The sequence below is a fragment of the Sinocyclocheilus rhinocerous genome, unplaced genomic scaffold (assembly GCF_001515625.1).
Source record: "Sinocyclocheilus rhinocerous isolate Xijiao unplaced genomic scaffold, SAMN03320098_v1.1 scaffold1622, whole genome shotgun sequence".
In the NCBI taxonomy this organism is placed as follows: domain Eukaryota; kingdom Metazoa; phylum Chordata; class Actinopteri; order Cypriniformes; family Cyprinidae; genus Sinocyclocheilus; species Sinocyclocheilus rhinocerous.
In genome coordinates this window covers 219,697-231,440 of record NW_015654513.1, presented here as the reverse complement: position 1 = coordinate 231,440, position 11,744 = coordinate 219,697, and the positions used below count along the sequence as shown (strand labels likewise).

The window sequence follows — 11,744 nt, the reverse complement described above, 5'->3', positions numbered from 1 at the left end:
GGAAATTGGGAGGAGGACGGACACCCGGGAGGGGGCTGGCAGACAGAGTCCAGGGAGGTGACGATGGAGGGAGGAGCCAAGGAGGAAACGGGAGGAGCCAGGGTGGATCAGACAGAGGAAGGATCCAGGGAGATGACAGGAGGAAATTGGAGCATGCGGCGCCAGGTGGGACCCCGGCCACAGCCATGGAGCCGATGAGCCAGGGCGACGGGGAGGATCCGGAGGACCAAGGCGGAGCAGATGGCTCCGGCGACCGAGGCGGGGATCCAGAAGGCCGTGGTGGAGCTGGAGCGACAGAGGACTGAGGAGGAGCCGAAGGGATGGAGGACCAAGGCAGAGCCAGAGGGACGAGGGAGCCCGGTGGAGCCAGTGGACTGATGGGCCATGGCGGAGAGGATGGAGCTAGGAGCCATGGTGAAGCCGCTGGGTCGACGGGCCGAGGCGGAGTCTGGGACTCAGAGGCTGGAGGCAGAGGCAAGGGATTCTCCAGCCATGGTGACGATGGAGGATGGCAGACCTGCGGAGCTCGCACCACACTGATGGTGGGCTGAGGGCGAGCAGAGGTGCTGCCAGACGACAGTGGTGGAGGAGGGAGGAGTGAGTGGGTGGGTGGGTAGGTTTATTTGTGAGCCTCCGAGCTCTCCGGGCTTAACTTAGGAACAGGAGCCCTCTCTGGGCTGGACGTGGAAACAGGAACGGGAGGGACAGAGGTCACCAACGGAGGAGGGAGGAAAGGGGGCAGGTCGGTATACAAATAAATTAAGTCTATTTCCACTTTTCCTTTACCCAGATCCTTAGACAGCTCACCCTCAGCCACGGTGCAGGGGGCGGAGCTCCTCTCCGCGCTCTCTCTGTCCATGACGCCCTCCCCCGTGGCGAGCTCTGTAGCCGGCTCTCGCACCTGGTCTGACGTCACAGGCTCGGGCTCCGGTGCGATCCTCAGCACTGTCGCTCTCTCTGGCGATGGCTCGTCGGTCGCCGTGGGCGATGGCTCTCCGTCAGCAATGAGCTCGGCTTAAGCTCCGCGCAGCGGGGTGATGGTGGGCTGGGCTCTGGGTCTGGCTGTGTTCTGGATCGGGGGTAGACGCTCTCCAGACTCCGGATGATAGCCTCAGTCCGGTGGTGTCTGGGAGGTCGACGGGGCGGTAGTAATTGGCCCCGATCCAGAACAGGGAGTTCAGCGCAGCGTCGTCGAACGCTGTTAAAACGGCGAGCTGGCTGAACTCCACAGCATACTCCAAAAGGGAAAGTTCCTTGTGGGCGAGGGAAGTAAACCTGACAGCGAGGGAATCCATGGGGAAGGAAACACTACGGAAACAAAAAACACTGAATGGAAAACAGAAAACAAACGGAGGGGAAAACACGCAGAATTAACTGTTCTAGGTCGGGTCTTCTGTCACGTAACGCTGCGGGAAGGAACGATGGAGACGTAAAATAGCAAACACAGTCTTTTATTATATCCAAACAGGGGTAACTCCACACCAGGAAGGGAAGATGACACACGTTCACAACATGTAGACCCGACAAACACAGACTGAATAGACTGGGGCTTAAATACACAGGATAATGATGGAATTGGGAGGAACACAGGTGAACAGAGTGACTAATTAAGAAACAACGAGGACAGGAACAGGAACGACCAAATAAGGGCACATGAGGGAGAAACTGGGTCACGGGGCGCACATGGGGAGCAAAACACAACAAAGACAGTCCAATTCTGACATGTATACACAGTACACTCTTCTTTACATTTTTTTTTTAATAAACACTTTACATTCTGCAGAGAACCCTCTCATTAAGAACCATTTTAGCTGTAGGGTTCTTGGGTTGCTCTTTTGAAGATAAAATGTTTGTTTATGTTACATAAGGTCATTTGCATTAGTATATCAGTATACCAATTTTTCTAAAATCTACACATCAAAAAGTTCATTGTGCAACTCAACAGGGTTCAAACTCTTTGATTGTAAGGACTCAAAATATGGTGATAGCTTTGTGAGGGAACTCATTTCTAAAGTATAAAGGCTGCTGTTTATTTTCATGTATAAAATCACATTTATATTGTGAAATAGAAAAATAGATAAGATGATATTATGAAGACAACATGCTGCTTGGTAAATTAAGTAATTGTTTTTTTTTTTATATTGACATTGAACTAAAGCAAATTTGTTAAATTATTATTTGGAAAATATTGACTTTGTATTAAGTACACAACATATTTAGTTTTTCTGTCCACTCTTAAGAGTAATGTTAGATGTAGAAACCTGCAAAAAAAAAAAAAAGTATTAGTATGGCACTATTCACAAGAAATATTATTCCGAAGTATTTTTACAGAAATATTGCCCTACAACCCCCAGTGAGCAGCTTTAGGTGACAGTGATGAGGAAAAACTCTGCAGATGATACACAAATCTGTCAGCACCCCCTTGTGTCACGATTCGCTGTGGGAGGAACGATGGAGACGCGGAGAAACGTTCAACAGTCTTTAATACTTGAATCACAGGGGATAATCCACAACAGGAACACGGGAAACACACGACATCCAACAAGTAGACCCGACAAAACCAAACTGAACAGACTGGGGCTTATAAACACAGGGCAATCAGGGGAACACAGGTGCATGGAATCATAAAGTAATCAAACTAAACAAGAACAGGAAAAAGACCATAAAAGGAAACACAGAAAGAACTACGGAGGCAAAACAGGTCCAAAAGTCTAACACCTTGCTATAAACTATTTATTTTACAATCTGAAATAAAGTGTACATATTTTTCTTGTATTGAATTGTGTTCACATTGTGTGCACACTACACATGATTTAATGAGAATACTTGTGCAAACTGTCACATGTTCAAATAGGCTTGACACACGTATGTTTAAAGGAGGCTTTTGTACATGGTAATGGTTCCAAATATTATTAAGCTGCCCACAATTAATTAACACATTAATTATTTTATTGATTAAATGGAATGTGCAAACCTTTATGTAAAAATAAAATGTATTTTAAGTGACCACATTATACTCATTTACAAGTTCTTAATTTTATTTTTGGGCTCTGCTTGAATACATTTACATGATTTAAAGTTTAAAAACATTATTTTTCTCATACTGTACATTGCCACAGCATCTCTCTTTACCCTTTGTCTGAAACGCTCTGTTTTAGTTCCTGTTACTTTAAAGCCTGCTTTTTAAAAAAAATCTGCTCTAATTGGTCAGTTGTCCCAGTCTGTTGTGATTGGGCAATCGCTCAGAGTGTGTGTCAGAAATGTAACATCCCATCGGGTTTGCTATATCTCCTCGACATAGAGAAATCACTTATCCAACTGTTCTTTGAGGGCGGGCCAAAGCAGCCAGCAGGCGGGCATTATGCAAATGTGTAACATGGTGACACTGCTAAGTCACAGAAATAATGGCACAACTACAAACAAGTTTCTTTTGGAGAGAAAGTGTGTTCTGCTTGAGAGATTAACTCGCTTTGGCATGGACTTTGTGCTTTGTAACTTCGCAGATCATTTACATGCACAAACAGCTACAGATTTTACACACTGAAGGAAAATCAAAAAAGCATAATAGGCAGGGGTGCACATAAGTTTTTCGGTCTGGTTCTCATGAGAGCACCTAGAGATTTGGTTTGGTGCTCACACTGCACACAGTGTGACCCATTAAATATAACTCTCAAAAATAAAATGAATAATAGTAAAAATAATATAATTGTGCTTTATTTAATTAGGTTATTTTAAAAATAACAAAATAATCAAGTGTGATAATGCTATTATATTTTAAAATAAAAATTAGTATTAAATAAAAATGCCTAGTTCTTTCATGAAACGCTAGATGGCACAGTCTGATGGGTCTTAACGTAACTGATGATATTCACAGCGTTAAAGGCAGAGTAAGCGATTTCTGGTAGCCAATGTTGATATTTGAAATCACCAAAACAAACACGCCCCTACCCCAAAAGGGTTTTGCCCCTATTTTGATAGCTCCGCCCAAAAGGGTCTTGCCCCTATTTTGATAGCTCCGCCAACGATTAGTTCTGTGAAACAAAGCAAAACCAATGTTACACCATGTCTACGGACGTGAGCGGCGCGGCACAACAAATCCCCGACAGAAAACTGCTGCCGGGTTCTATTTATGACCTTTCAGAGTTCCTCTGAAACCCTCCACCTTCCCCAGCTCCACCTGTATAGATCTGCTACAGGTTATTTTACATGCTATTTGTGCAGCAGCAGTATATCTTAAATACTCACAGCACCGTATCGCTGTATGCATTGGCAGTAGCAAGTTCCTGTACTTGCTTGCAGCAGCAACAGCAGCAGCATTAATCTACAACTACAGCAATAACCAACAGCAGCAGCAATTCAGCAGCGTAGCAGATATATTCCACCAAGGCTAAATACATTAACATGGTCATATCCATTACCTAAAATCGTCCGAGAGTTGTCATGATAGAAATACAAGTGTTTATAGTACACTTAAAAAATACAATGATAATATATATTTTTCTTTTTGACTCTTTTCTTTCTTTCTTTCTTTCTTTTATATGAATTTTCAACATTTTCAAACCTAAAACCAGAAAGCTTTTATTTTTGGCTTTTTTATTTTAATACTGCTGAGCTGACTGAAGCATGTCAGTGAATGAAATGTGATGTCACAGTTTTACATTTTGCGCTGAAACTGGCAGCGAGTAGCTTACATTTACGCTTCCAGTTCGACTGGAAATCATATACTGTTGTGAAAAGTCAGAAGCGTGTGGATCCATTTGCAGCTTTTATTAGAATAGTCAGACAATACTGGGTCAATACCGGCAAGGGAGAACAGCAGAGACAAGGCTGAGACAGAGTCGGGTACCAGGCGAGGAATCGGGGCAGGCGGCAAGCAAACAGAGTCCAGGTGAAACAATCCAAGTCGGGGCAGGCAGATAACAATCAGAGTAACGGGAAACAGTCCAAGAACAGATGCACAGAAAATCAAACACGGGTAAACGCTCGGAAATGACAGCCAGGGCAAATCAAGACTTCGCAGAGAGTCAGCGTGTGTGAGTGGTTTATATGTGTGTGTGTATATGAGGTGCAGGTGTGGATGATTAATCAGTCCCAGGCATGAGGGGTGATGGGATTTGGAGTCCGAATGGGAAATGGCTAATATTCGGGAGACGGTTCCCTCTGGTGGTGCGGAGGAGGCGGTACGGGAGCCTCCTCTGTAACATATACAGTATTACAGTTAGTCGATCTAAAACGGTAATTGTGCATTAACAGCCATCAAACATGTCAGTGTGAAAATGAGCAATCCCGACTTATTTACCACACGCATTTTTTATTTTGGTATGCGCACCTGCGCTCCGCTTATGTGCACCCCTGGTAATAGGTTTTTTGTGTTTTTTCCCCGTGCATTTTGTCAGTTTTTTCACCATTGCATAATTTAAATAGCCAAACTGAGCTTTTTACTGTTTTGTCTTGCTTTTCAAAGAAAAAAATCAATTAAAAAACAACAATTTAAAAATATTTATTTAACACTGAACATTTTTTAACATTCAGACATTATACCAACAAAGCACAATTTAACTTAAAATTAATAAGTTAGTAAAATAATATTTTTTTCGCCATTTTTGAGACCCCCTTCTTGAATCAGGCATGTCTTTTTTACTGTACAAATAAATGCAGCCTTGTTGAGCATAAGAGACTTTTTTTAAAACATTAGAAAATAACACTATGTGTGAACGTTATAATAAATGTATTAATAGAGCTGTTGTAATCATTATTATTGTCTTACTTTGCATTATTGTCTTACATTGTTATTGTCTTTCTGTATTCATAGAGCTGTTGTAATCATTATCATTGTCTTACCTTTTTATTTTATTTTACAGAACAACAGTAAAATTACAATACTAACATTTATGATTGTTGATGGCGTTCTTGCTTTTATTTAGGCGGAAATCCGCAGGAAGTCCTCAGTGCTTCTTTTTGTTGACAACAGAAGATTTATAAATAATTCTCATTATGAATTTGGAAAGGTGCTTGTCGCACGTATCACATTACTGAGCAACTGACAAGTAACACTGTCGTAGCGCAGATTTTCCTTTCGCTTTGGACTTTGAACCCTGGCGCCGCGAGCTCGTGCAGCGCTGTTTGAATACATGCAAATTCTATATGTATTAGAAAACATGATGTTCTGCAGTTTATTTAATAATTGTTTAAGGCCATTTCGCATTTCAATCATCATACAGTAACCAGCAACAACCACCCCTTCCTCTTCTCATCAGAAACATGCGAAACATGCGCAGTAGGTCCCACTTTATATTAGGTGGCCTTAACTACTATGTACTTACATTTAAATTAACCATTTGATTCAATGCACTTATTGTGTACTGTACATACATGTTTTTACATTGTACTTATATTTAAAAAAATACCTGCATGTATTACATCTGTAATTAAAGGGTTAGTTCACCCAAAAATGAAAATCAGGCTGTGTTTTACTCTCCCCTGAGGCATCCTAGGTGTATATGACTTTCTTCTTTCAGACGAATCCAGTCGGAGTTATATTAAAAATTGTCCTGGCTATTCCAAGCTCTATCATTGCTGTCAGCGGGTGCTTCAGTCCAAAAGAAGTGAAATGAAAAGCGCCCATTCATAAAAAAAAGTGTCTCACACGGCTGAACAAAGGCCTCCTGTAGCGAATCGATGCGTTTTGTAAGAAAAATATTTAAAACGTAATAATCAATTTAATTTAGCTTGCGCTCACTGTTGTACACGGAAGCAGGTCCGGGCGAATGACGGGTTTTCCTTTGCTAAAGTAAGGAAACTTTGCTTCCTTTGCTCCTATAAACAAACTCGCGAGACTAGCATATCTCAGGCTGCGCATACGTCATACGCCTACCGCAGGAGTCCGCTAGTGATCCGTGACTGTTTACGACGAACACAACATTTATCCATTATTTTGATTTCAAATTTAAACATTGTCACTGAAAATGCTTTTTCAGGATTGCAATTCTTTTTTTACACAGTGCAGTGATCTTTCACAGACACGTTTAAACACAATAAATATAAGCAACACATTATTCAATGCTTTTTACTTTTGCATTTACTTCTAGATTTATGTATTAAGTTGCTCAAGCAAGTGGCAAAACATTTAAACTACTTTTCTTACGTTATCACAAACTTACCATTGACAGAAATAGTCAGCTCTACTGCCTTTCCTTTTGCATTGAAATCTTTATTACAAGCAATCTTGCTGTTCATAAAGAACTTTGTTTTCCTACCTCCACAAGTGCCATCTATTATTACCTTGTTTATCTAAAAGTGCTCTTTCCCTTTAAACCTAGCCAAAAAGCCATATGTGTTGATTGTGAAACACAGTAGACTTTAATAATATGCATCTATGCTGTAATTACTACATTTTCGTGTCAATCCATGTTCATATGTACTGCAAACAATGCGGTGTTACTTTAATTCAGTGCTTGCAGCGCAGCAATAGACTCGGTGCGGAAACGATCTCTGCACTTCTGCAGACGCACCGCTCCTGAACGCACTGCCGGACCGCAACCGTGTGCCGTGACCCTGCCAGATTATGCATCATTTGGCAGGATGCAAATTTTGGCACTACACCGGACGCAACCGTGTGCATTAAACACTGGCAAGAATTAAAAAGAAATGCAATTTATAAACTTTAGTGAGGATGTGACACTGCCTCGACTGTGCAAGTGACAATTCCTGTGTCAACTGTGCAGCGTGCAGCTCGCTTATAGATAGAGGCGATGTGGTGATTTGAAGCCATTTGCTTATTTTGAGAGCGAAAGAGAGAGAGAGTGCGCGCGGTGATTCACTCTCGCTGTTTGTGAAATTACGTCTCACACAAGGTTTTCAAATTACTTTATAAGTTATTTAATGAAAAAATATGAAGGTGAGTACCTCACCTTCAGCATTATAATTATTTCACCAGCGCCGGACAGAGACTGAGACGGTGTCGCTGCATGTCACGCCAAACCTCTCACGGCAGCATCATCAGCTTGAGATCATTTTTTTAAGATCGGCCTTTTAGAGACCGCCGATCAATCATCCCAACGTGATTATCGGCCGATAGTGATCGGTAGCCGATCAATCGGAGCACCCTTAATTTTTAATATAACTCCAACTGGATTCGCCTGAAAGAAGAAAGAAAGTCATATACACCTAGGATGCCTCGGGTGTGAGTAAAACACTGCCTAATTTTCATTTTTGGGTGAACTAACCCTTTAATTTCTGTAATTACATTAATAATGACACTGTTGACCCATCCCTTACACCCTTAAACCGACCCATACCACCAAACCTGTCCCTAACCTTACCTGTATCCCACCTCAATAGCAGCAGAAGTGTTTTGCAATACAATATGAACACAATAAGTACATTGTACTTATTTTTTTGATGCAAGTACATAGTAGTTAAGGCCACTTAATATAAAGTGGGACCGCCTAACAGTCTTTCACTGTCGGTGCTTGTAATTATTTTTGCATCTTTCTCGGACAGTTTTAAATGCTTCCACACTACCGACATGTTTGCTGCATTATAAAGAGTGCACGCTTCTCACTCTACACTGGTTGCTCATGTCACGTCATTGTTCGTTACTATTTATTCTGTCTTTTCGCTTGGTCTTATGCTATTTTCAGCATAATAATTTGGGTTGCCGAACATTCTGTGCATCCATAATATTTATATTGAAGATCTACCATGTCCCAGAGCGTTTCCAGAAGCTTTTGCAGCGCTACTATGACAACTTCAACATGCGCTTCACCTGTGGAGATTTTACCACCGAATGGCAGAGGCTAGAGGTGGGCATTGTCACTAGCTGCATGATTTCAGTGATCTTGTTTTCAGCAGCGATGAACCTTCTCGTAAAGTCAGCAGAGAAGTTGCAGCGGGGTGCAGTGTTGACTAGTGGCATCCAGCAGGTACCCATAAGAGCATTTATGGATGACCTCACCATCATGGCAAAATCAGTACCTGAAGGCAGATGGATTTTGGAGGTTCTGGTGGAACTCACCGATTGGGCAAGGATAGAGTTTAAACCTAAAAAGTCCAGAAGCCTGGTATTGGGGAAGGGGCACATTCAGGACCGGTTCCGCTTCAGGTATAGGACAGACCTCAACGATAAGCAGAGTGTGAGGGAGATGATTATCCAAGCAGAAACCTGGATGACATCCTTAGAGAAGAGTGGCCTACCCGGCAAATATAAGGCCTGGGGGTACCAACATGGGGTACTTCCTAGACTGCTCTGGCCTCTGCTTGTTTATGAGGTACCTGTCTCGACTGTAGAGAGACTGGAGAGAAAGATGAACACCTATTTAAGGAGGTGGCTGGGTGTCCCAAGAAGTTTTTGCTCCATTGGCCTGTACAGCACAGGCAGCAAGCTGCAGCTGCCGGTGACATCAGTGCTCGAGGAGTATAAGGCAGCAAAGACACGCCAGGCCATGATGCTGCGAGACAGCAAGGATGAAAGAGTACGCCAGGCAGGCATTGTGGTCAGGACAGGCCGTAAATGGTCAGCCAGCAGAGCATTGACGGAGGCTGAGGATCGGCTGCAGCATGCGGACATTGTTGGGACAGTAGCCCAGGGCAGGCTTGGACTGGGTTGTTTCACCAGAACGAGTTGGAACAAAGCTGACCCAAAGGAACGCCGCAGCATGGTACAGAGGGAGGTCCGCAAGGCAGAGGAGGAAATTCGACATGTTAAGGCTGTAGCCATGAAAAAACAGGGCAGCTGGACAAGGTGGGAGGGCGTACGAGAAAGGGCCCTGACGTGGCAGGACATTTGGATCATGGAAGGACGCCGGATAAAGTTCTTGATGTGTTCTGTCTACGATGTGCTGCCTACTCCATCAAACCTCCATATTTGGGGGATGGCAGAGAGTCCCAGCTGCACATTGTGTGGAAAGCAAGCCAACCTTGAGCATGTCCTCTCAGCATGTCAGTCAAGTCTGGCAGATGGGAAATGCCGGTGGCGTCATGATAAGATCCTGTCTCAGTTGGCAGATGGTGTGGAACAGGCAAGGAAGAAGGTTAAACTTTCCAGCGGGCACCACTTTATTCAGTTTGTCAGGACAGGAGAGAGCACTGCAGCAGGATGGAGGAGTAGAGGGGTCTTGGCCTCAGCAATGACTGGGAGATGCGGACAGATCTGAAGAAGCGGCTAAAATTCCCAGAGGAGATAACACACACCAGCCTCAGACCGGATATTGTCCTCTGGCCTAGAGGCACTAAGCTGGTGGTGCTTATAGAGTTAACAGTACCCTGGGAAGAAAGGATGGAGGAGAACGCCGCAGCATGGTACAGAGGGAGGTCCGCAAGGCAGAGGAGGAAATTCGACATGTTAAGGCTGTAGCCATGAAAAAACAGGGCAGCTGGACAAGGTGGGAGGGCGTACGAGAAAGGGCCCTGACGTGGCAGGACATTTGGATCATGGAAGGACGCCGGATAAAGTTCTTGATGTGTTCTGTCTACGATGTGCTGCCTACTCCATCAAACCTCCATATTTGGGGGATGGCAGAGAGTCCCAGCTGCACATTGTGTGGAAAGCAAGCCAACCTTGAGCATGTCCTCTCAGCATGTCAGTCAAGTCTGGCAGATGGGAAATTCCGGTGGCGTCATGATAAGATCCTGTCTCAGTTGGCAGATGGTGTGGAACAGGCAAGGAAGAAGGTTAAACTTTCCAGCGGGCACCACTTTATTCAGTTTGTCAGGACAGGAGAGAGCACTGCAGCAGGACGGAGGAGTAGAGGGGTCTTGGCCTCAGCAAATGACTGGGAGATGCGGACAGATCTGAAGAAGCGGCTAAAATTCCCAGAGGAGATAGCACACACCAGCCTCAGACCGGATATTGTCCTCTGGTCTAGAGGCACTAAGCAGGTGGTGCTTATAGAGTTAACAGTACCCTGGGAAGAAAGGATGGAGGAGGCTCATGAGCGTAAGCGCAAGAAATATCAAGACCTTATCCTTGAAAGCCAGCAAAATGGATGGAAGGCCTGGAATTTACCAGTAGAGGTTGGCTGCAGAGGTTTTGCTGGGCAGTCACTCTGGAGAACCCTTGGGCTGCTGGTTATTGAAGGGATGGCCAGGAAACAGCTGATAGGCAAGGTTACCGAACAGGCTGAAACAGCATCTCAGTGGATCTGGATACAGCGGGAGGTGAGGTGGCAGAGCCAACCTATTGAAGGGCGAACAACGACATAGAGTTTGTGGTGGTCAGCAGGGGTAGATCCAGGACGCTGGATCTGCTGTCGAGCCTTCCCGAGGTGTCATGGGCTTAAATCGGTGAAACACCAATGAAGGGGGGTGCCCATCTGACGACTAGCTGTAACTACCAACTCTTTGACCTGGTGCTTGAAAGGAAGAGAGAAGGAGAGGAGAAGTGATGCCACTGGCTCACAGTTGGTGCAGGGCTAAGTACCTGTAAAGGTGGGCCAGTTGCGATGGCCTCATCGTATTTTGCATATATGTATATTATATCATCATACTTGAACCCCTGAGCACCAACTGTGTTAAGTGTAAGAAAAAAAGATTTGGGAATGAAATACTTTAACCAGGTTTAAAACTACTTCACAGGCCTTAAGTGATAGTTCATCTAAAAATGGAAATTCTGTCATCATTTTCTCACTCTCATGTTGTTCTAAACCTGTATGACTTTCTTACTTTTGTAGAACACTATCTGTTGAAGAACACTGGCAACCAATCAACGCTGACTTCGATTGCATGAGATATTTCTCAAGTAAATA

General features: G+C 44.0%; 2 protein-coding genes across 2 annotated transcripts in view; both read left to right on the top strand.

Moving 5' to 3' along the window:
- The window catches only part of grik5 (glutamate receptor, ionotropic, kainate 5), an 85,493-nt gene that overhangs the window by 41,134 nt on the left and 32,615 nt on the right, over positions 1-11,744 (top strand). The gene's annotated exons all lie outside the window — the stretch shown is intronic.
- Positions 64-11,202, top strand: LOC107717409 (uncharacterized). Its single transcript, XM_016524141.1, has 3 exons — positions 64-165; positions 8,697-10,031; positions 10,669-11,202. The coding sequence occupies exons 1-3, from the start codon at positions 64-66 to the stop codon at positions 11,200-11,202; spliced, it is 1,971 nt and encodes a 656-aa protein (XP_016379627.1).